This window comes from Pollicipes pollicipes, unplaced genomic scaffold, assembly GCF_011947565.3.
Source record: "Pollicipes pollicipes isolate AB1234 unplaced genomic scaffold, Ppol_2.1 Scaffold_7231;HRSCAF=8579_pilon_pilon_pilon, whole genome shotgun sequence".
Lineage (NCBI taxonomy): Eukaryota > Metazoa > Arthropoda > Thecostraca > Pollicipedomorpha > Pollicipedidae > Pollicipes > Pollicipes pollicipes.
The window spans coordinates 24751482-24776109 of NW_023597034.1; the positions used below are offsets into that span (position 1 = coordinate 24751482).

The 24628-nt window shown below is 46.7% G+C and overlaps 1 protein-coding gene across 2 annotated transcripts; it reads left to right on the forward strand.

Moving 5' to 3' along the window:
• The first annotated feature begins 1788 nt into the window (after positions 1-1788).
• LOC119110737 (peroxisomal (S)-2-hydroxy-acid oxidase GLO3) lies at positions 1789-19486 on the forward strand. 2 transcript variants are annotated; one of them, XM_037234660.1, is made up of 7 exons: positions 1789-1864; positions 15584-15719; positions 16094-16245; positions 16739-16859; positions 17046-17180; positions 17512-17987; positions 18882-19486. In XM_037234660.1, exons 2-7 carry the CDS (start codon positions 15586-15588, stop codon positions 18968-18970), a joined length of 1107 nt encoding a protein of 368 aa, XP_037090555.1. In that variant the 5' UTR covers positions 1789-1864; positions 15584-15585; the 3' UTR covers positions 18971-19486. The 2 variants fall into 2 exon arrangements, with proteins under 2 accessions (XP_037090555.1, XP_037090554.1); XM_037234659.1 differs by lacking the exon at positions 1789-1864 and having other exon boundaries at positions 13491-15719.
• Positions 19487-24628: the final 5142 nt, after the last annotated feature.

Genomic DNA, 24628 nt, shown 5'->3' on the forward strand with positions numbered 1-24628 from the left:
TTGTTCATAAAACAGAACAATAAAGTGTCGTTTGTTTTACTCTTAAACCCATTCTGCAGTAGTGAGTCGCGTGGCCTTATTCGCCTTTGTGCGTCATGCAGGGACGTCAGTTTATACACTTTCGTGTCCTGGGCCGGTCCCCCTAATGGTCATTTGACCAACCCCCCCCCCCAATGCAAAGAGAGTACTGATCAGAGAAATGCAGACTCAATTTATCATTGGTAAACCAGGTACCAAGACGCATTACCATTATTATTACGCCCGTGTTGCATCAAAGGACGTTCTTTAGGCATCTAATGTTATTGTCATGCAAACTCATTTATATGTTAGGTCAGTCTGCGAATGTTTTACCAATATTTCACAAGGCAACGCGTGGACTGGTGTAGAGAACAGTTGACTGCGATATAAACGGATGCTCAAAAGTGATAACTAACTCTTCTTTCTGCCCTGACATGCATTTCAAAGAGACTTTCCAGGTGCAGTTCTCATCCACACCAATCGGACGTGCATGATTATCGCTTTGGTGGCCTTGACAAGGTCAGCACTTCTAAGGTCAAGCTAAGTCAAACTGAAATATTTGTAAAAAAAAGTTATTTGAAGGCCACACGACTTAAACCGTAACAGTACATATCTGGCAGCTTTGGAAGGGATTCTAACGTCGTTTCACTGTTTTCAACATCGGTATGGTTTTAGTATTCCATATAGCCGCAAAGGCTAATACCATAACAGCTTTCACATTGACGTGGCGTGGAATCATAGGTAACATGGGTCGATGTCAATTAGTGCCCCTCTGGTATAATTTTGCATGTGGCGTTCAACGCTGTCGTGTGCATAGTCGAAGCATGCTGACTTCTTGAGGTAACAGGAAAGGTGCATTACGTGTTATTTTGATGATAGTGACGTCATTTGACCTGTCGAGGGCACCACTTACTATCATTGAGACTCATTGCAAAAGACAGCATTGTGCGCTCCGTTTAATCTGAAGGTGAATCAGCGCTACCCCAAACATCAAGCTCCAGAGTAATAAAACAAGTTGGTTTTGACCTTGGTGTAAGCTTCATACTTGCCCTAGTTGAATAGAGCTTGCTAATTCAATTTTTGTGTTGCATAAGAAACTGTGTCAGAGATGTATGGCTTCGTCTAACATTCTGTTGCTGCATTAGCTTTAACATTTCGCTATAATCTGACTTCGCTGAACCATGGCTTGGCTTAGACCTGCCCTAGGCCAGCGACCTTACAATTTACACTGAAATTTTTGGGTGCCAAACGATCTGCTATTTAATTGCCTACAGCCAAGCACGACTTGGCACGGCTACGCCGTGGTCTTCAAGACTAATTCCGGAATAACTTTCAGCAGGTCAAATAGATCCGCAAACCGAAAGCGTGTTTAGGCACGAGCACGCCCCTGGTCTGCAACACACGAAACGCATGTATCCGTCTTGGCGCCGCAGCGGCGCAGACACTTCGGAACATATATTCTTGAGTTACACCGCACACTCAACGTGTTACACGTCACGTCTTCTCCTTGTGTGCATCAAACAACCCCGCTCACCTTGATCTAGGTGGTTACCACTCCTCTTGATCTTTGGTCCTCGATCCTCGGCCCTCGATCCAGTTCAAGTCTGGTCGATCCAGTTCAGTTGCTAGGCCTCCGTGACCACATGTCCCTGTGCCCGGGGTGCACCGGATCATAAACCGCCACTGGTGCCGCTCGTCATAGAGCCACAAACAAGACGGCGCTGAATGTAAGCAAAGCTGCAGAACAGCGAGGATGCTCTACAGTGCATCCCGTTGCGGCCATATGGGCATACTCCATCTGACCGTCCTCCAACCAGTGGTGAATTTATACACCGAGACGCTGCAGGTGAGGGCACTTGGGACACACCATATATTTACAGGAAACAAGCCCACATCTTCATGCAAAACAGTGGTCTATCCAGTGGTTCGCATGCGTCGCGTTCTACAACTCTGCAAAATGTGAGACAGTAACGATGAGGGCTGTTAGGTTCAGGTGTTGAATTCTAACTGTGCTCTCCTTTCCTTTCGTTTCCGTGTTATGTGCTCAGAACTGTCCTGCGCTATCATTCGTAATCCCACCAGTTACTATGCCCGTCAGTTGTTATCCGACGTGATTACGGTAAGCATCGTTATCACGTCACACCATGTCGAGCATTTACACCAAACAAATGAGCACAATGAATAATTTGATGGAAGTGTTAATAACAATCAGAGTTTGCATCGTTGTCACGTACAGTTGACATCGTTGTCACGTCACACCGTGTTTAGCATTTACACCGATTAAAAGAGTACAATGAATTATTTGATAGTAAGATTAATGACGGCCAGTGTTAAAGGCTATTTTGGTGCGTTAACGACTTTCAACATACCAGGAGGTAGTGATAAAACGACATTGCAGTGCTAAATAGTGACTATCTTAACGGTACTCAATGTTTCGCGCCGCGCTCAGCCTCAAGAGTGAGAAAGGTTCCCACAGACTCAGCAAAATATTAACTGGAAAAATAAGACACTTCAGACAGAAAACCTACTCAGTTTGTGTAGACACTGTCACTAAAAGCCGTCAAAGAAACATAAGGCATCCGAGCCCCCAATATCCCGCATGCGTTCCAACGTTAAAAGCTGCCAATAAGACAACTCAACACAGGCAGTTCTCCTTAGACAACTCAAGACAACTCAAGACGTCACACAACTCAAGTTGGAACCGGCCAAAAACTAGCTTTCAATATCGTGTTTTTATCACAAGTGCTGCTATCAACAGATCAGTGAGTTGAGATGATGTTCATCATATGGGCTACTCCAAATTAGGTTAAGTTGGTCAAGTACATGGCAAGTGGCAATAGGAGTTGTGCAAGAATCAGTAACTCACGACTGCTGCTGTGATACCAACAGGTTATACAGGATGAGACGATGTAAGGCTTCTTTAGGCTAGTCATGGGCTGCTTTCATGGAAATAAGCATTGGTATTTTGTAAGAAACAGTGACAAAATGTTTGTTTTCCCTGATATCTTAACAGAAGCCAGAAGTATGTCTATTGTGTTTGACTTGGTGATGGGCTGATGTGTAGGAGTCCAAAGTTTTTCCCTTGAGTTGTTTTTTTACTTGTTTAATTGTCTTGTTATTTTGTTATTGAACTCCTTTGCTCTGTTTTGTTTTAAAAGTGCTGTGGAAGGGAACTGAAAAGTGCAGCCTCAAATTATTGGTGTTGATAGTTTGTTATGCTCAAGATACTGTCATGAAATTACTATGTTTTAACACGCTCTCGGTTGGCCGGCTAGACACCCTTCGCTCAGGTGTGGGGGAGGGGGCAGTTTGACAGCCCCCCTCTGAGATCTCGGGAATTAAGAAAGCTAGAGACACCAAATTTACAGCGTGTCTTGACCTATACGTGAACTCACTTAGGTTATGGTTTTAGCTTCCTAGGTCATGGCCTTCAGGCCAAATAAGGCCAAACAAGGTCAAATTCAAGGTTGTCTCCAAAGCGCCCCAGAACCTAGACAACTGTCTCTAAGGAAAAGTTCACAAGCCCATTTGAGGTCATTGACCTTATTTGATCCTTTGAAGGTCATGGTGACCAAAATGATACAAGACTGATATGCGTTTTGCATTTGAATAAGCGACTAAGATTACACTAGGCAGTATGTTCATAAAACAAAACGTTCGACCCGGGTCATCTTAGGTCAATGGCCTGTTCTGACCTCTAAGAAGTCAATTGAAGATGTATCATGCACTTCCTGCTGTCAATAAATTCGAAATGAGCACCAGAAACTATCATATACAGCATGCCCTAGAGTAATAAATCAGGTTGGTATTGACCTTGGTCTGACCATCATACCTTACCTTAGGTCAACGTATTCCCTAGAAATTACCTTCGCGGCAACCATGGGCTGACTTTGACCTGTCACAGGCTAACAACCTTACAAAGTACATCTAAAATGTGTATTTCAAACGATCCGCTATGCAATTTTCTACAGCTGTGCAAAATTTGGCGCGGCTACGCCGTGCTGTTCAGACACCCCCGGGAAAAGCCCTCGGGGATCATTTTGCCCCCCCCCCCCCGCACCCCCCGCCCGAGAGCGTGTTAATGTATTCTGTTTCACTTTCAAGGCCTAAGATGTTAAAAAACCAAATGGTTTTGCCAGGTTCCTGATATTACGTTCATGCCAACTTGAAATGGATGTCTTTGCTGCTGAAGCATCAGTCACGAGCTCATAAGTTCCATCTTTTTTAAATTTATTTTTTCACTCCCGCATAGTCTTTTTGCGATGGAATTTGTCACTCCCACCCCAGTTCAAAAGCAATTCTAGCTCCCTGCCTAAAAATGCTGTTCGAAATACTGCCCCATGATGAAGTTTGCATGCTCAGCCTCGAGTGAATGTTACGAAAATGCACCGATGATAAGATTATGCGGTCCATATTGTCTTTACCTCTTTCTAAAATATGAGCTTATTTCATCATATCTGATGCTCAGTTCGATATTTTCAATGGTGGAACTTACCCTTTAAGGGGAGGGGCGCGGAAACCATGCTCAAGTTGGGGAGGGCAAAAAACTGGATGCCAAAACAGGACCTGTAAGATTAGAAGGTGAACCTTCTAAAAGTGCAAATAGGCCTTTTACAATAATGAATGGGGCCTCCACAGGTCAGAATGGCCTCTCCAGAGTCAGAATGGGCTCTATGCAGGACAAAATAGTTTCTCCATAGTCAGTAATGGACTTCTAAAGGTTAGAATGAACCCAATGCAGCTTAGAGTAAAACCTCTGCAGATCACAATGGGCCCTCTACGGGCCGGAATGTAACCTTTACAAGCCATAATAGGCGCTCTACAGACTAGAATGGGGCCTCTGCAGGTCACCATGGACTCTCCGCAGTCGAAGGCACTTATATGGTCAAATTAGGCCCTTTTTATGCTAGATGGCTCTCTAGATACTACACGCATGTTACATGGCTAGAATAGACCCTCCACAGCCAACAACGGCTCTTCCACAAGTCATAATGGGCATTCTGCAGTCAATAATGGACACTACTCAAGCCTGAATGGGCCCTCTGCGGTGAAAAGTGACTTTCCTGTCACCGACGAAATTTGGAACCGTCTGAATCGTCATCTGGAGCCAAACATTTCAGCAACGGACGCAGGATAATTTTAAAAGCACTGAATGACAAACACAAAAACAACTGAAATGTAATGCGGCATAGCCACCAAATCTCTCGTTTCGGGACTCCATTTGTACCAAAGCATCGTTATCTGGCCATCAAAGATGCATGATGGTTGAGACTTAACTAAAAAAATCATAAGACAAAGGCGTACCTAACCTAACCAGCCCAGACGCTTATGGTTGTCTATTCAGTTGAAGCGGGGCAGGGGAGTATTGTTTCTCCTATTAAGCGATGTTTTTTTTGCTCTCATTTTCAATTCCTTATTTTTCTATAATACAAATTGTTCACGGTTTTGGCCCTCCCCCCAGACCACTTTTGAAAAACTACACCTCTGCTTCCGACTCTGAAACGGAAAGTCTGCCAAATCAGGGAAAAACATTTCTTAGTGCATTTTCAACGCACGCTCAGTCATTTTCTTCCTGCAACCCACCGTCCCTCACGCCTAATTATTTTGCAAAACTGCATCCCCTTATCCCTACATTTAAAGATAACGTTGTTCTACAAGCACCTGAAAACAATATCACTTTTGGTTTTGTTGCGCTATCATAAAACCACCTGGAAGAGTTGGCGACCTTCAATGGTCGCTGACAAATTGGCAATGTCAGCCCCAGTGTCGGCGAGCTGGGTTTGGGGACCGCTTAAAATATTTCCCTTAATGCATTATTAGATAATATCGCCCCTGATTACGGTATGTCCTACACGGCCTTTACCAAATACTTCTTTTTGTTTAGAAAACAAAACAATCATGCGTCGTTTGTTTTACGCTTAAACTCATTCTAAAGTAGTGATTTGCGTGGCCTTATTCGCCCTTGTGCGTCATGCAGGAGGTCAGTTTATACACTTGTCCTGTCCTGAGCCGGTCTCCCCAATGGTAATCTGACTCCCATCCCCCCCCCCCTCAAAGAGAGTACTGACCAGAGAAATGCGGACTCAGTTTATCATTGGTACACCAGGTACCAAGGCGCATCACTATTATTATGATGCCTGTCTTGCATTAAAGGATGTTCTTTACGCATCTAATCTTATTGTCATGCAAACTCATTCATATGTTAAGTCAGTCTGCGAATGTTTTACCAATATGTCACATGGCAACACGCGGACTGGGACAAAGCACAGCTGACCGCGATATGTGATCGGTGAACGACTGCTCAAAATTGTTAACTATTTCTTCTTTACGTTCTGAAATGCACTTCAAAGTGATTTTTCAGATGCAATTTTCATCGATATCAATCGGACGTGCATAATGATCGCTTTGCTGGTGTTGACAAGGTCAGCCATTCTAAAGTGAATCTAAGTCAAAATAAAATATTTGTAAGAATAAGTTAATCTTTGAAGGCTAATTAAATTTTGGTGTTGCGTAGGAAACTATGTCAGATTTGCATGGCTTCGTCTAACACCCCCATTGTTGCATTAGATTTAACAATTCGCTGTAAACTGTCTTCGCTGAACCATGGCTTGAATTAGATCTGCCCTAGAGCAGCGACCTTACAAGGTGTATTAAAATTTTTGGTGCCCAACGCTCCGTTATTTAATTGCCTGCAGCTAAGCACGATTTGGCGCGGCTACGCTGTGGCCTTCGAAGTTAAATCCGGAATAACCTTCGGCGGGTCCAATTGACCCCCACCCGAAAACGTGTTTAGGCACGAACGCGCTCATGATCTCTGCAACACACGAAACGCATATGTCCGTCTAGGCGTCGCAGCAGTGCAGACACTTCGGAACATATATTATTGAGTTACAGCGCACACTCAACATGTTACACGTCACCTCTTCTCCTTGTGTGCATCAAACAACCCCGCTCACCTTGATCTAGGTGGTTACCACTCCTCTCGATCTTTGGTCCTCGATCCTCGGCCCTCGATCCAGTTCAAGTCTGGTCGATCCAGTTCAGTTGCTAGGCCTCCGCGGCAACATGTCCCTGTGCCTGGGTGCACCGGATCATAAACCGCCACTGGCGCCGCACGTGATAGAGCCACAAACAAGACGGCGCTAAGTGTAAACAAAGCTGCAGAACAGCGAGGTGCTCTACAGTGCATCGCGCTGCGGCCGTCGGGGCGCACTCCGTCTGACAGTCGCCCAACCAGTGGTGAATTTATACACCGAAACGCTGCAGGCGAGGGCACTTGGGACACACCATGTATATACAGGAAATCCCACATCTTCATGCAGATCTGTGGTCTACCCCGTGGTTCGCATGTGTCGCATTCTACAACTCTGTAAAAATGTGATACAGCGACGTCGAAGACTCCTAGGTTCAGGTGTTGAATTCTAACTGTGCTATCTCCTTTTTCATTCGTTTCCGTGTTATGTACACAGAAGTGTCCTGCGTTATCGTTCGTAATCCCGCCAGTTACAGGCCCGTCAGTTGTTATCAGGCATGGTTACAGTTGGCATCGATGTCATGTCACAGCATGTTCAGCATTTACACCCAATAAATGAGCACAATAAAAATGTGATAGTAGTGTTAAAAACACTCGGTGTTTGCATCGTTGTCACGTACAGTTGGCATCGCTGTCACGTCACGCCGTGTTCAGCATTTACACCGATTAAATGAGCACCATAAATAATTTGATAGCAGTGTTAATAACACTCAGTGTTAAAAGTTATTATGGTGAGTTCACCACTTTGAACATACCACGAGATAGTGATCAAACGACATTGCAGTGCCAAATAATGATTATTTTAACGGTACTCAATGTTTCGCGCCACGCTCATCCTCAAGAGTGAGAAAGGTTCGGACAGACTCAGTAAAATATCAAACTGCTTACTGCGTATCGGTCACCATGAACACTGCCTTGAACAACCTGGACGTGCCTAGCTTAAAAATGATGTTCGAACTAGGTCCCATGATGAGGTTTGCATGCTCAGCCTCGGGTGAATATTACGAAGCTGCAACGATAATATGATTGTGTGGTCCGTATTGTCTTTTCCTGTTGCTAAAATATGACCTTATTTCATCGCATCTGATGATCAGTTCGATATTTTCAATGGTGGAACTTTTTCTTTAAGGGGAGGGGCGCGGAAACTATACTTAAGTTGGGGAGATAAAAAAACGATGTCAAATGGGGCCTGTTACATTAGAAGGTGAATTTCTTATAAGTCAAAATAGGCATTTTGCAATCATTAATGGGGCCTCTTCAGGTCAGAATGACCCCTCAAGATTCGAAATTGGCTTTTTGCAGGACAAAATAGTTTCTCCATAGTCAGTAATGGACTTCTAAAGCTTAGAATGGACCCACTGCAGGTTAGAATCAAATCTCTGCAGGTCACAATGGACCTTCTACGGGCCAGAGTGGCCTCTTTACAAACCATAATAGGCACTCTACAGACTAGAATGGGGCCTCTGCAGGTCACCATGGACTCTCCGCAGTCAAAAGCATTCCTAAGGTCAAAATAGGCCCTCTGCACGCTAGATGGCTCTTAGATGCTACATGTATGTTACATGGCTAGAATGGACCCTCCACAACCGACAGCGGCTCTTTTTATATTTTAAAAGCACCGTGCCAAAAACACAAAGACAACTGAAATGTAATGCGGAATAACCACCAAACATCTCGTTTCGGGGGTTCATTTGCACCAAAGCGTCGTTTTCTGGCCATCAAAGATGCACGGTGGTTGAGACTTAACTAATAAAATTATAAGATAAAGGCATACCTAACATAACCAACCTACACGCACATGGTTTTCTATTCAGTTGAGGCGGGGGGAGTATTATTTCTCCTATTAAGCGATTTTTTTTTTGGTCTCATTTTTCATTCCTTATATATCTTTAACAAAAATTGTTCAGAGTTTTGCCCCGCCCCCCCCCCCCATGAGACTAATTAGCCCTACATTTAGGGATAACATTGTTCTGCAAGCACCTAAAAACAATATCACTTTTGGTTTTGTTACACTATCATAAAACCACCTGTAGTCCTTCTCACAAAGGCAGTTTTTTGTAAATTTGTATTGTAGTTTGTTAATTAGTATGTGTGGTTGTAAAAATGTGCTTCATAAAGCAGAAACCTACAAACAACAAGTACAAATTACAAACCTACAAAACCACACACAAAAATTGACAAATCCCTCGATAATTTCTACAATCTTACCCTGGTATGTTTCATAAAGGCCAGCTGATTTTCCAGCCGCGGTGCATTTGTAACATTAAAAGTACAAAGTACAACTACAAATCAACGATGGCCTACCCCGTTGTAGAATAGGTGATCGTAAGCTTAAGGCAATGCCACTAGCGAAAATGGATTGTGGACGCAAAGCTCGCAGAAGAAGGAGGCTTGCAAGAATCCCCCGGGGCAAAATAAACAAGAACTCAGAGGAAGTGGAAGGACAAACATGCTCGCAGAACGCAGCGCTCAGAGGAAGCAACCCAGTGATGGTGTTGATGGATTTAATCATCTCTAACTCCGCGTATGGCCCAAGTATGGCGCGTATGGTGCAACCATGCGTGCAGCAAATTCATTCCTTTGCGCTGTTACCACCACTATAAGTGACCTTGGCAGCCGTACCGATCCGATCGAAATCCTGCGTTGTCTTGTGCTCGCGCGCTGAGGGGGTGGGAGGGTATTGATACGATGGTGATTATTTTCCGTGAGTAGGCCTACTGGCATCTAAGTCACTGCCAGGTTGGAATGGCTGTACTAATAGATTATGAAATGTCTTGATTTCAAGTGCAGTTTCTACTCCTGCAAGCGAAAGCATGTATACCCATCCTACCAAACTGCGGGCATGCGACGACATACACCTTGACGCCAAACAGAGACAGCTATCGCCAGGTGTGAACGATGCATGAATCCCATGTCTGTGTGTAGAATATAGGTGTCTATCATGGTAACAGAACGCTAGTATTATGCTGGTTCACTAAGTCACTGTTTCGCTAGTTGCCATGACGGTGCCAATATTCTGTGTGTTTACTTCTGCTTAAAACTGTAAGACGCACGGTGAATATAATGCTAAATGTACTTGATTGCTGTTATTGGGGAACCTAATGTTCTGTTCCTTGACACTTCCGATACATTTCTTTTGTTTTTGTTTACAAACCGTGGTATTGATGATAATCCATATCATAATTTGTTTTTTTTCTGCACTCGTCGGACATTAGCAATGTCAGCTGGTGGGTGAAACACTGGAGGGGGGGGGGGGCATCATTGGATTTCCTGTTAGTGGAATCCCGTGCGACTCAGCACAGGGTAATGACGTCACTGGTGCCCTGTGTCATTGGCCCCTACCGCTGCCGTGGCGTCTCCATCCGCCGTGGCGTAGCGGAAACGTAGGGTAGATGCAGCATTCAGAGTGATCGGAGGCAAGGCAATTAATAGTCCTTCAAACTTTGATTAGGAGTATCAAGCAAGGTAGTACTAGTTCGGTTAGTGTTTCTATTATGCTGCAAGCAGGGGCGTCACCTTTTCTAAGTGGTTGGGGATAAGCCCAGGACCCAGGTGAAATGCATATTTTGTGATAGGGTGAGCCATTTTCCGCACTCCCCCACGAACAAATCATTCAGCGGCATTACGCTCTTGTGAGGAACTGTTAGCCTAACCTCGCCCTAAAGACATCTTTACCGGCTCTTAGGCCACTTGACGTTAATGTACCGTAGTTTTTCAAGTTAGTCGCACGCGAAAGTCCTTCATTTTAGTAGAACGGTCATCAACCGCAGGTCAGGGCTGAAGAACGTCCCTGTGATATTTTTATTTTCCGGAGATTTTGTAGCATTGGGGTCAAAAGTTTTGTGAAGGGGGAGGGGCAACCAAATATGGTAGACGGGTGTCAAACAAGGGCCCTCACAAGCTCACAAAGGTAACGAACCGACTCCTGCCTACAATATCGTGGTCTTCAAACCCTGCTGCCGCTGCTGTTTGATTGTTTGGGAGGAGCACAGTCAAGGGGCGCTCCATTCTGCCCACAGGTCTTCATCTTTACCACAGCGCTCTCAAAAAAAATAAAATTAGCGTGAGGCGTTTTCGCCGAGGTATGCTCCCACCCTCTCAAGAAAATCTCGGTTGTGCACCTGCTGTTGGTACGAACTAATGACAAGTAGGCGCGGAGGCAAGCTAAGCACAGATGAAAAAGGGCCACTTTGTCTTATCATGGAGCCACAGCGCCTGACGAAGAATTCTGCGTCAGAAAGGGAATCCAAGTCGGCAGCGGGCCCGTTTGCTAGAAAGGAGCAGTGACGTGACCTGGAATATCAGCGGACCTCTTACATTGTTGGGGCCCCCGACAATAAAAGGAGATAGGAAATAGGACAGTAATAGGGCCCGAATTGATTGACACAGTGGAATGGTTATGTGTCGGACATTGGGCACAACGACCAACAAACGACCTTGCTCCGTTTTGGCTAGGGGCCTGATTTTGTTAAAAGTGTTCCCTGTGTCATTTAGTAGGTCCCTGTACCTGCAAGAAATTATTGCGCGTCACTGAAAGCCTCTACTCCGAGTCGCACTAACTGCTCCCGTCAGAGGACGCCCAGCGTCATAAAGAAGACCAGTGTTTCCTCAGAGGGCCTCTGAATCGATCATGAGGCCCGGCACCCGTGTCACCAGAATGTTACACCATAAGTTTTTTGTGGCCCCCAGTGTTTCACTGACGGCGACGCCTGAGCGAAACAACTATGTGGTGCCAGTGTCCTTTCCATGGCCCCTTCATTAAAACGCCCGTCGGAAGAAGTGGATAAAAACAGAAACGAAAGAAAAGAAACTTTGGTGCCCGCTCAAAACTTAGACACTTTCACCAAGGGCCTTCCATAAAGCCCTGTGTCACCAGGGCCCTCCACCAGGATTACGGGTGCGACCCTGGGCACGTGCACACGAGTGACACAGAAACCAGCGCTGGAAGAAGCGGGGACAGCGAGAACGGCGGGCCCGACTACGTGAGCCTGACTGCATGCATTGACAGCTACGTTCCGCTCAGTATGGGCGATGTAATTTAGGTCAGGTTTACTGAATTTGCGCCGAACTAATCGTTTAATTACGCAAGGTATTTTTAGGGACGGAAGGAAGAAAGGGTGGCTTTTCCCAGCAAATTTGGCATGCAGTGCAGCTGTGACCAACGGAAACGCAAACGTCCAGATCGTAATCTGCATCGCACGGTCCTGCGCGCGGCTCTCGCTGAGACTCCAATGACGTCACGTCAACGTTGGGCATATGGGGTGCTAAAAAGTCGGCCAGTCGTACTCATTATGGGTCCTTGGCAAGGCCGGTGATTGGCGGCGACAAATTACGCACGGCGCAGAGTTTTACGGCTACAATTCTTCAACCCGCGCTAGTTCTGTGAAACAGTTGTAAGTTGTAGTTTGTAAATTATAAATTACAACTTACAAACACAAACTATCTGTAACAACTCTTTGTGAGAAAGGCTACTGGAAGCATTGGCAACCTTCATTATCTTTGCGTAACCGTCAATGGCACAGAACCCGCGCTTCCCATCGTGCTCCCAATTGATTAGTGCGAAACCCATGCAACATTGGTATCAGCAGATGCAAACGAAATTTTTGAACTCCTCACCCACCGTCATTTAGTTCGATATACAATACGATGACAAAAAATAGCGTTTTATCTCACGTCTGTCTTCTGGTTGGGACGCTAAGTCTGAGGTGCGGCATGGGCGTGAGAGGCCTGCACCAGCATTTCTTGGCACTTTTTTCTCAGAGCCGCTGTTCCTCTCAGCGGCAGAAAGGCCCGGATAAATCCTTCACACGTACTGCTCCAAATTCCCCCGTGGAACCCGACAGCTACTGTTCGGGTATCCACAAACAACAAGCTTCCTAGACTGGCAGGGGTTTTTAACCGTATTACTAAGGACGCTTTCTTTGGGAGATCCTTGGAAAAGCCGCACAGTGCCTCACAGTGAGTGCTCCACATTTCCATGCGGCTTTGAACTGGAGCAGACATTTTTCTCTTGATACAACTCATGGTCATGCCCTTTTTAAGACCTAAAGCCCTCTGTTAAAAAATCACCCCGGTTTAGCTGAAAGGCCACAAAGATGTAGGAGAGTAGGTTGGGGAAGTGCTTAAAGGTCGCCTTGGCAGTCATGAAGTCATAAAAACGTCATTAAAATCATGCCAGTTAATAAGTCATGCGGTGGTCTAGACCAAGCAAAATGTAATGGACGGATCGTTCATGCCTGGCGTTCGTGAGCACAATCGCCAAATATAACGGCCGTCTAGTGCCTCTCAATCCATTCGTAATCAAAGAACATTATTTCTGGGCGCATGTTTATCAGATATATTGTGTTGTCTGGAACGGTTTTTTTCTTCCTTGACGTACATGATTATTGATGATTACTGATGGTGGTTACTTCAATATCTGGGAATGTGAAGCATTCCCTTTAAAGCAAAAACTAATAACTTGTTACATTTTCCGGACAGCCAGCATTTCACAACATGAACACAACCAAAGACAGCTCACAGCCCTGGTCTATTGTAATTTGTTTCCAATTTAGCAATTCTGTCAGCATTTGGCTGGTAAAAGTTTCCTTTTTTCACCAATCATATCCGGTAAATCGGAAGCTTTTTCACCCCTGGGGTCCCTTTACATGCCAGAATGGAGTCTCTTCAGTGGGTAATAGACCTTCTACAGATCACAATGGATCCTCTACAAGGAAAAATGTACCATCTCCAGGCTGACTTGTCGCTCCGTGATGATAAATAATTATCTACATTCCAGAATGGGCCCTCTACAACCTGTGTGACCCATCTAGGTGCAACCAATCTAGGATGATGAACACTTAAGGCGATAGTGGGCTCTACGGGCCTGAATAACATATATACAGACCAGAATGAGTCATGCGCAGGGAAGAATGGTCTCAACAGTCAATGATGGATCACCTAGTAGTAATAACTGGCACATGGATAAAGTGCTTCCACGTCGATCCCAAACAGTCTAAGGGTTCTTGGAAACTAAAGATAATAAACCCGATTAATGTGCTCAAAGAGCCCCGACGGGTTGACCAGGAGTCATAATAACCAATCCCGGTCGTGCGGACAAGGACCTTCGAATGTCATTAAGAACACCTCCTGCACCAATCCCTGGAACAATTCATGGTTCCCATGCTCGCCAGAGTTCGTAGCTGGTGATATTGCGCCAGAGGCTGATGAGAAGACACTGGTTATATGGCATCGGATAGGCTCGCAGTTCATACAGATCCTCACGTGCCCACTGTTGGATCACTGACGCGTACATCCTGCGCACGGGTTCGTAGAAGACATTGGCGAGAGAACCGCCTTCTGGTTGCTCGGGATGTACGTGAGATGGCGCAGGGGTGGGGCGCCCACCTGAAAACCATTATGTTGCGTGCTAGTCGTGGTTATTCATCTTGCAACGATGAATGTGTGGGCGGCGCCGCCGGCCGCCTTTGTCGCTGTGTTGGAACGGCATCGGATTGTGCAACAGGTTTGGCTGACATTTTCTCCAACTCGTCGGCTGAGCGAGGGTCGGTCGCCTCAGGATGACTGGGGGCCGTAACCCGAGGCGCGTCCTATTACGGACTGGTCCTGGCGCGTGCTTTCTTTGTATGACACGGGTAAAGGGCCTCGGTCAAACACCAGGGGCCCATTTACCTAATGCAAATGGAAACGGCACAGCGATGTCACCGGTAGCTCGCGTCAGGCGGGCCCTTTGACTACGTCATGGACCTCGATGGGAGCACGAACACTCCGGCAACTGATATATACTCCGGCAACGGCAACTCTGGCTGCTCAGGGGCTCGCTGGAAACTCAGAGCATGACTGGAAATCGCGTGGAGCCCCGAAAGAGACCTCTTCCCGTGGGCCCGGAAACCCTCATGGGCTGTTGGTTTTGAACCTGGATTTCCGGGAATTTCAAAACGGGGAATCCGAGGAAGATGTCCGATGAGTCTCTAGATGGCTCCATATCAAGACCCTTTTCGGGGTGCCCGGCTTAAAACACAGATGACCAACGGAGGCCTTGATGTCAACACCATGGCACCTCTCTGCTGAAATGCATACCTACGAAAAAAAACGGAGCCCTTGATCGACCAGGGGAATCCGGCGAGATAACTTAAATCCGCGGATCGAGATGGAAGGTGCCGACTGCTGATATCGCAATGCATGGACGCTGGACGGGAACCTGAGTGTCGGCGTTCTGCTGATGCTGAGACCAGGTGATCGGCATCCATTTGTTTTGCTAATTTGAGCGTGGTTGGATGATATCGGAGAATTACTAGAAACCATGAAAAAAGAGAAATCGCGGGTACAGTGGACAAACCATCATCTTTTGAGTACAAACAGCAAACTCATGATGCGACCGTGTGGTTCAAATCTGACTTTTGCTATGATATAAAAGTCAATGGCAAATGGGTTGCGTCTCTGAAATAATGTGTATACGTTTCCTGAGTCCATCTCCAATGAATCGGAACGCACAGACAAAGAAATTGGTGTTACCTGTTGGCTTTGCCGCAGTCATGTCTCGCGTGGTCTGCATTGATGACCTTAAGCAGGCGGCACTGGCCCGTCTGGACAAGAAGGCCCTGGGCTACTACAACAGCGGGGCTGACGGAGAGCAGACGCTGAGGGACAACGAGGCCGCGTTCCAACGGTAAGAGCCCCGATGGGACTCAGAAATGGACCACTAACAGCGTTCAATGGTAAAAGTCGGGATGAGACTCAGAAATGGATCACTAACAGTGATCGTCCGAATGTGATATCACACATCCCGCACGAGAACATGAATCTAGGTAATGTCATTCCAATGACATGTGGAATCAGTTATAAGGTTTTTTTCTATGGACATGGTCCGTCGGCATAGCGAGGTCTCAGAATAGGATCACCAAAACTCTAGACATGAAATGTCGACCATCAACTTGATTAACATGCCTGAATTTCGCTACAGAGCTGGAAAATCCGTAAAGTTGGTTTAACCCATAAACAACAAATCATATCGATCGAGGATAACACTGCGGTGTTCCGCAGGTACCGCCTGCGTCCACGCTGCATGGTGGACATCTCCACCATTGACCTGACCCACACGGTACTGGGTCAAGAGGTCAGCATGCCCATCGGCGTGGCACCGACTGCCATGCAGGCGATGGCGCATCCCGAGGGCGAGTGCGCGACCGCCAGAGGTACGTGACGCTGGCCCACTGTCGTCAAGTCGGAGGTACCAGTGCCACATGTCCAGGGCACCAGCAAACTTCCCGGTCAGAGCACGTGCTGACCCAAGCACGGAAGATCCAACATCTGGTGCCTTGAGCACATGTTTCGTGAGAATAAAGGGTGGCCCTGCCGTTACTTGCGCCAACTTAAGAAATCGGAAGCAACCAATGTAGGAATAATCGGTTAGGAAACTGGGTTGCTGCGCTGTCGTGCTTTTGACGAAGCGGTTTTCCTTCGTCTCTACGCAATATGATCGACTTGCTTTGAAATTAACCTTGCTAGTGTTTCACAGCATATTAGGATCTAATGTTCATGCGATAAAGGCATATGTTGTCGAAGCCAATGAATGAATCGTTGCACGTATCGTGCCACCATGCGGAGGAGCCCGTAGAAAGATTTAAGCTGCTATCAAACGGCAGGACTGTTGATTGGATTCCTTGTTCACATTCCGTTGCTCTTCAGCGGCGGAGGAGATGGGGGCTGTGTTCGTCCTGAGCAGCGGGTCAAACAAGAGCATAGAGGAGGTGGCAGACGCAGCGCCACGTGCCATCAAGTGGTGCCAGCTGCACATCTTTAAAGATAGGTTTGTTGGTGTCAGGCAGATTACTGGCTGACTGACTACACTGACTGGACCATGCCTTGACAACGATACAATGCAACACCACTTCATTGGATTCATGATAGGCTTTCAATGAAATATAGCTGACGGATCAATGCATCCGTTTTTGCATAACCAGGAGGGGTCGTGTAAAAGTATTCCTCCGTCCAGGTCGACGACAGTGAAGATGGTTCAGCGGGCGGAGCAGGCCGGCTTCTCGGCCATCGTGCTCACCGTGGACGCTCAGGTGTTCGGTAAAAGGCTGGCCGATGCCAGGAACGGATTTCAGAGGCCTCCACACCTCAGGTAATAAATGACGTTTAAACAGTTGCGAATGCGGAGCTTGGAATGGAATAAATGAGAGGACATTGTCAAAGGCGGAGAAATTTCCTTCACGTAACTAAGTAGATGGCAGCGCCGTGTACCAAAGGCTGACCTTCACATCATACGACGAACAACGCAAAAAATCATCATTGTTCAGTGTTAAAAAGCCCACTTTTTCCACCACCGCCATCCAAGCATAACTTCATGAACACGCATACTGAAGGACGACCTGACAGTGATCAGCGAAAAGGTCCGCATTGATGCTTGACTGAGTGCTGTTGCATGTCCTATGACGATTTGCTGGATCTCTCAGATTGGGCAACTTTACATCGGACGTCGACAAGGCATGCCATCGGGGAGACAATGAGTACGTGGAGGCCTTGTTCGACTTGTCGGTAACGTGGGACGACCTCAGCTGGCTGTGCAGCGTCACTCAGCTGCCGGTGCTCGTCAAGGGCGTGATGACGCCAGAGGACGCCGCCGCCGCCGCCGACCGCGGCGCCAGCGGCGTCATCGTCTCCAACCACGGCGGCCGCCAGCTGGACGGCAGCCTGGCGACGGTGGACGCGCTGGGCCCGATGGTGGCCGCCGTCGGTCACCGCTGTCCCGTCTTCATGGACGGCGGCGTGCGGCGCGGCACCGACGCGCTCAAGGCGTTGGCGCTGGGCGCGCGCATGGTGTTCGTGGGCCGGCCGCTGCTCTGGGGCCTGGCGTACGACGGACAGCGCGGCGCCCGGCTGGCGCTGCAGATGCTGCACAGCGAGCTCCAACAGGCCATGGGACTCTGCGGTAAGCTATAGCATAGTATTGGAGGAGAGCTCATCACGGGACTCTGTAATGAGCTAAGGCACTGGACTGGAGGGGTGCTGGCTATGAGCTCTGTAATGATGCGTAGCAAAGGACTAGAGGAGAACTGGCCATAAGAATCTGTCATGAGTTTTAGCACATCACTGGAGGGAGCTGACTATGTAGATCTGCGATGAGCTGTAGCACAGCGGTGGAGGGGAGTTGGCCATAAAACTTTGGTAATCTATAGCACAGAGATAGGAGGGAGTTAGCCATGGGACTCTGCGGGGGACTATAGCACATGGCTGGAGCCGACTGTGGAACTTTGGGTATATGGAGCTCGTGGGAGCCACAGGTGCAATGGCGATGAGCTATGTTAGAACCATGAGAGGAAGTGGCCGTCAGCTGTGAAGTGAGCTAGGTGCAGGACCGGGGGTGATCGATCCATGCCACTCGGTGGTGATTTATAAACAAGAGTGGAGTGGTAGCGTTTAGCTGGCCATGTGACTGCGGTGAGATGTGCACAGGAGTGTTGAGGAGTTGGCCATTGGCCTGGGCACTAGGCCGTGGTGGGGGACTGGAAGGGGGCTGGCCAGGGTACTTTTTGGTGACGCTTTATACGGGACCACAGGGAAGCTGACCAGAAAGCTTTGTGATAAACCATATCGGAGGACCATGTGAGCTAACCAAGGCGCTCTGTGGTGGGTCACGCATGGGATTAGGAGCTGGCCATTCAATCGTGAGGTAAGCTCCATAGTCTGTGGTGACTAGCGACATGCGATGGGCTACATAGGCTCTTTAGTTGTAGGCTTCCTAGGACTTAAACGGTAGCTTGGCATGTGACAAGATGCGCGCCATAGACGGTGCCGGTGCTTACAACTCTGTTTTTATTTGCAGGTGTTACGAAGGTGGCTGATGTAACTGAAGACGTTTTCGAGCAATCAGAAGCGCTCACAGCTGTAATGCAAGAGACCCAAGAACCATGACCAACTGGTGATGTTCCCACATCTGCAGCACGCTGACGTCTGTTTTAGGGATCTGCACATCCTACCTGTTAGATAATTCATGAGACGACAAGGACCGTGACGCTTCGATGATGGAATATGGGATTTATTACAGAATGGGGTAGTGGTATGTTATTTGTCAGCTCAGTTGTGGTTGCCTGGGACTAGAGCTATGAACTTGTGGGCAATAGGATGTGCTCGATACGCAGTTCTCCGTGTTTAGCAATGATGTGTTTTACAGGTACCACGGAGGTGGCGAGTGGTAACCGAAAAAAGTCCTAGCGAAATTGGAGCGATCACAGGTGTGCCACACGGGGCTAAAAAAAACATTGAAAAAGGCCAAACATTCAGCACGTAAAAGCTAAGCAATGTTTTATGAACATGGAAGGCAAGCTGTTGCGTAGTTCAAAACACACCAGAACAGTGATGCGCGAACAGGAATGATAATGTGTACTGTGCAATGGTGCAATGGTGCTCCATTCGTCAATAAATAGGGACCAGTGGTCACAACATTGAAAAACATTCGCGGAACAAGTCCGAACTAAGATTTTGCTGGCATTTTGCCCAGTGGGAGCCCACAACAATTTAATGCGAATGTGAGCCCCATTTTGCGAAAGCCGTTATCGTTCAGGATTCAGGTCAAGGCGAACTGAAAGATACTGAGGTAAATCTCTAAATTACCGGTGACAAAGAAAAGGCAGCGACAAAAGAAGGGCCGATTGGAGCTTCAGGTTGATCGATGCATTCGTGGTGATAGCCGTTGATGTTCGAAGTGCTATCCAGTAACAAAATACGCAGAAAAGCGGAATGTCCACACTCGTCGCTAATGAAGGACACCGGTATGTGAAAATTGTTAATGTCAACATTTCGATACCAGAAGTGACTGATGGAACAGATGGTTGGTGAGACGCTGACGATGATTTTTTTTTTAAAGGAAGCAACACATTATGGATGGGGTGCATAGTTTCTGCCCCGACGGAACAGATGGAATGTGGCGAATGGTCTCTTTCCAAGGCTTTTATACCTCTTAGTGCTTTTTCCTAGAGGCTTGTGAGGATTCTATAAAGCATGTGTTTAGAAATTTGGAGGTTTTTAGGATTCTGGAGATCTTTACCGCGGAGAAATATAACGTTGTCAAATTACAATGCGACGTACTTTCGATGAAATTTAGAACAAGTGTTAAACTATCGTGGCTCTCATTGGTAAACGCGAACCAGAGCTTCCACTTTTGAGCCCGCACGCCCACAACACGCGAGCTTAAAAGACCCGCAGGGCTTTTGGCGGGTATTACTAACAGAATGGCGGGATTTCAAAATGATGATGTTTCTGAGCTGTGTTGGTTCAGTGCAAATGTAACATGAATTATCTATATGTTAAGCAAAATAACCAACCATAGAACAAAAGTTTCGCAAAATATGTGACAGCCAGGAAGCAACAGACCTAATGGCTAGCTGTTCCAGATACCAAGCACACTCCTTCATAAATAAATCTACCGTGGTCCTTTCAATACTTCCATTACCAGAAAAAACATGCATTTAGCACTGTAACGCTTCTGCTTATAACTGAGCCACACAAAATCCATTCTGAATGCTTAAAATCCCCACAGTTTACAAAGGAGCAAGACTTATTCTGAACCCATCAAGAAGTAGGGGTGAGCAAGGCAAAAGACCAGTCATAAAATATGGCACATGTCATGATAACACAAGGCAAAGGCACCATGCAAGGCAGGCATAGACGTCAGCACCATGCGTTACGAAAGATAATAATACATGAAATGTCTTCTATAACAGCAAATGTCCTTGGCTGAAAAAATCGTAAGTAATCTGAGACGCGTACACCTATACTCTTGCCTTGAAACCTTCATAATTACGATACCGAACGTCCGGGCGCTTCAGAGATGCAACACTCCCGACCCACCAGCGCTATCGCTGCGACGTGGCTAAATTGTTGCGCATCGAGGACTATAAGCAATATGCGGACCCACGTAACGATAATTGAATAAAGTATCCTTGAAACAGCCTGATGAGCGATATTGCACCATAAGTCGAGATGGAGCTGCACGAAGTTGTTTAGTTTAGGGGCATGTTAAAACTGGAACATAAGATCGAAGGCCCGGATCACCTGCAATTTCTCCTCGAAAAGGGCCTGATCAGAAAAGTAGAAAAGGTCCAGAATTTAGCCACACCTAATTTCACCTAATCTAGTCTAACAAAGCGTAACGTAACGTAACGTGACGTAGCTTAGCCAACCCTACTCGCACTCCGTCCACCACTCCTACCCCTACTCTTAATCCGACTTGTTATGACGCTTGCCATTCTCCACCTAGCCCCCTGTCACCTATCTTCTCGTTGATGTGTAGCGCAACATCATGTTGCGATGTCATATTTCTATCATATCAAGGCGCCATATAAGCTGCTTTGACCCATCAATGAGCAGTATGTAAAAGACCAACCATGAAAAACAAACGCTGACCTTGATCCAGCCGGATGGTCTCGATGCGTCAGCATTGTGCTATCCTTGTAACAGGCCGGCGCTTACCGTCGTTAGCGAAGTCAATAGATTTTGACGGTAATGTGATAAGATATCCTTAATATGTCTCTGGTTAGTTATCATTTATGGACCTCCATGTCCTAGAGACATTAATTGATGTATGATGTGCTTTTGCAGCGTAGGTTACAGATCTCGATGATATCCCTTTGACACCAAATCCGGTTGATAAAACAGCAGTAACAGCCTGAGCTGCGCTGTCTAAGGTTGTGCTGCGTGGTCCGTAGGCACTGCAGTGTAGTGAATAATTGTCTCACATGGCACACCTTGTCACATCAAAATGAAATGAGTGCTATTGTTGTGTGATTTCACCTGAAATTGCGGCAATGACAACCCGTGAATCATTGTGGGAAGCACATAATAACGTATCCACTACTTTTACGGCGTTATTGAGATGAGGCATTAGTATTACGGGTGCAGTAGATCTTTTGGCCATCGTCCTCGTGTGGTGTGTTAGTATGTGCATAATGTCTCGGCCACTTAATTATCCGGCCATCTTCAAATGTTACTGGGTTCTCATGGGATGTGTTTGGTGTTCGGATTGCAGCCCGGTACGCGTCATACCTCAGTTTTTATCCTTGGAATGGCTGGGATTCGGAACGGGGTTTTCTAATAACAAGTCGATCATTTTACCACTGAACTAACCAGAAAGGGCAGTCTTGCCTTGTTGGAGCTTCCTCGTATTCATCCCAATGGGCATTTGTAGATTTTGTTCGCAGAATTGGCAGCCATATCGTGATGATGATAGGTTTGGTTTACTGACGAATCTATTTGTCAATGTCACAGCCTGCTAGTCCTGCGTAAGTTTCCAGTGTTGCTGTCTGTCGGTGATGGTAAGCTCACCGTATGCTGATCGGTGGTCGCGATAGGTTCATGCATGCTCCACCACAGCGGGCTTCCGCTCATCCCCGATGGCTACCTTTCTGTTCTCCGTCAGTCTTGCCGACAACGGGCGAATTGTTTCTCCTTAAGCTGACCTACCATAACTGCATAAAATGTGTTATCCGTAGTTCTTCGTACCTTCCTTAGGTTTCGGTTATACTCACCTTGTCATATATTGCTTGGTTTGTTTATTTTGAAACGAGCACTTATATATTGCAGACTTTTATCCGACTCCGTCATCGACGCCGTATGAAAAGGCAACAGAATGTATTTTAGCCGACATGTTGTACATGCGTCAATGTACCCGGGCTGTGTACCACGTTGACACCGGAATCGACGCCAGCAGAATCGATTCCAGTTTCATTTACCGGCTGCTGAGCAAAATCCACTGTAATTCCGGGAATTGCGACCTGCTGCAAAGGAACAGTGATGATTCTTTCGCGTTTTGCACATATTGTGAGGGACTGTAAGGCCTCAAATAAACTTGAATGCTGCAAACGAACACGTCCTGCAGGGTATAACCTATCACTTAGCTATTTGCAACCAGCATATGCTTCACCTTCGACTGCAATGGAATACCATCTGTATTGCCACACCATGCATTCCAAACAAATCAGCGAGTTGCTAACCCCATTTTTCTTTCAGTTGCTAGTGCCCCAGCGCACTTAGCTAAGTGTGCACAGTCACCAATTTGAAAATGTCGATAAGGCAGGGCCCATGCTCTTGCAGGCTGTGTACAGTTTTGAAAAGCAGCCATAAACCATACGCCCCACTTGCAGTTTATTTGTCATGAGCTTGCAAGCGCCCCGGCACACTTAGCGAAGCACACAAACAAAGGCGACGGCAGCATGTCATAAGTCACAAAATGTCATTTGAGCGGGGAGGATACTGCTGTAGGCTGTGCACAGTGTTTTGATGAGCAGCCTGGCGCAGGTCGATGTCACGCCTCAGGCCATGGGTCTATGTCGGCGCCGCGTCGCCATAGCAGCCCCAGCTCGCGAGGACCGCGGATTTGGAAGGTGAGGTGGTCGAGCCGCTCGACGGGTTGTCGCGTTCAGCCAGACCGCGTTCAGAAGCCACGTTCAGCCAGACTGCTTTCAGTTCCGGAGCCAGATGGGGCTGTCGGTCTACGTGCTCTGCGAGGTGACCACATCCTTGCAGAATAGAGAAAGTCAACTCCACCAGCTTTACGGGCATTGCCGTGTATGCTGAGCAACGCGGCATTGTTAAATCGGTTAGTTTCAGCACACGCGAGCACTACTGTATCTTCATTCGACACGTCAAATATCACGTCCTTATCTTAAGATGTTCTTAAAGCAAGTTCTCGCTCTTGAAGGTTTGTGAATGGCACCGAAAAGTATTCAAAATGGCTCTTTTAGTCCAAAACCCCATATGAATGTGGAACACTCCTTTTAAGCACCGATGCACACAAGATTATACATGGGTTTCCTTATTCATGGGAGACGAGTTCTGAAAATGATTGGGGGGGGGACAGATTTGCGGAAGTCGTAATGAGAGAACACAGTCAAAAACTTCTCGGATTTCATGCCTAATGCTCTGTTATCAGTTTTATAATATATATATATATATATATATATATATATATACCAGTAGAGAGAGAGAGAGATATATATATATATATATGTATATATATATATATATATATATGCGTGTGTGTGCATATGTATCTGTATATAGCACCCGCCATACCAATGTCATGCGCAGTGCAGGTTGATTTTGTAACGGTGTTGTTACTTGAGATGGCCTTTCAGTTTTCATACAGTGATACTTACGTTCGCATGTTCGGTGCCCAATGAGCGTACCAGTGCGGGGACGAGCCAGCCAGAGTCTTGGTAATTGGGGGGTGGGGGGTGGGTGGGACACAGGGTTGACCAAGCTCTCTCCCTGGGTAAAGGCTTTAACCCAAAAAAAGAAGTTGTCGGGTAACGCCCACTTCATTTCAAACAGAGCCCTGCCCTTTTTAAAAAAGAAGAAGTCACCAATAGATACAATGCTGTTTGCATTTCGGCATCAATAAACTGAAAACAGTACACCGGTGCCAGTCACTTTGCAATGTTTCAGTGAACTCTTTCCAAGCCAGTGGCACTCAGGGACTGTACCTACAGGACTTTACAGGGACAGGGTCGTACAGGAACATCGTAAACGTAGACCTTAGATCGAAATAAAGTCGTATGTTTGCGTTCAAATAAA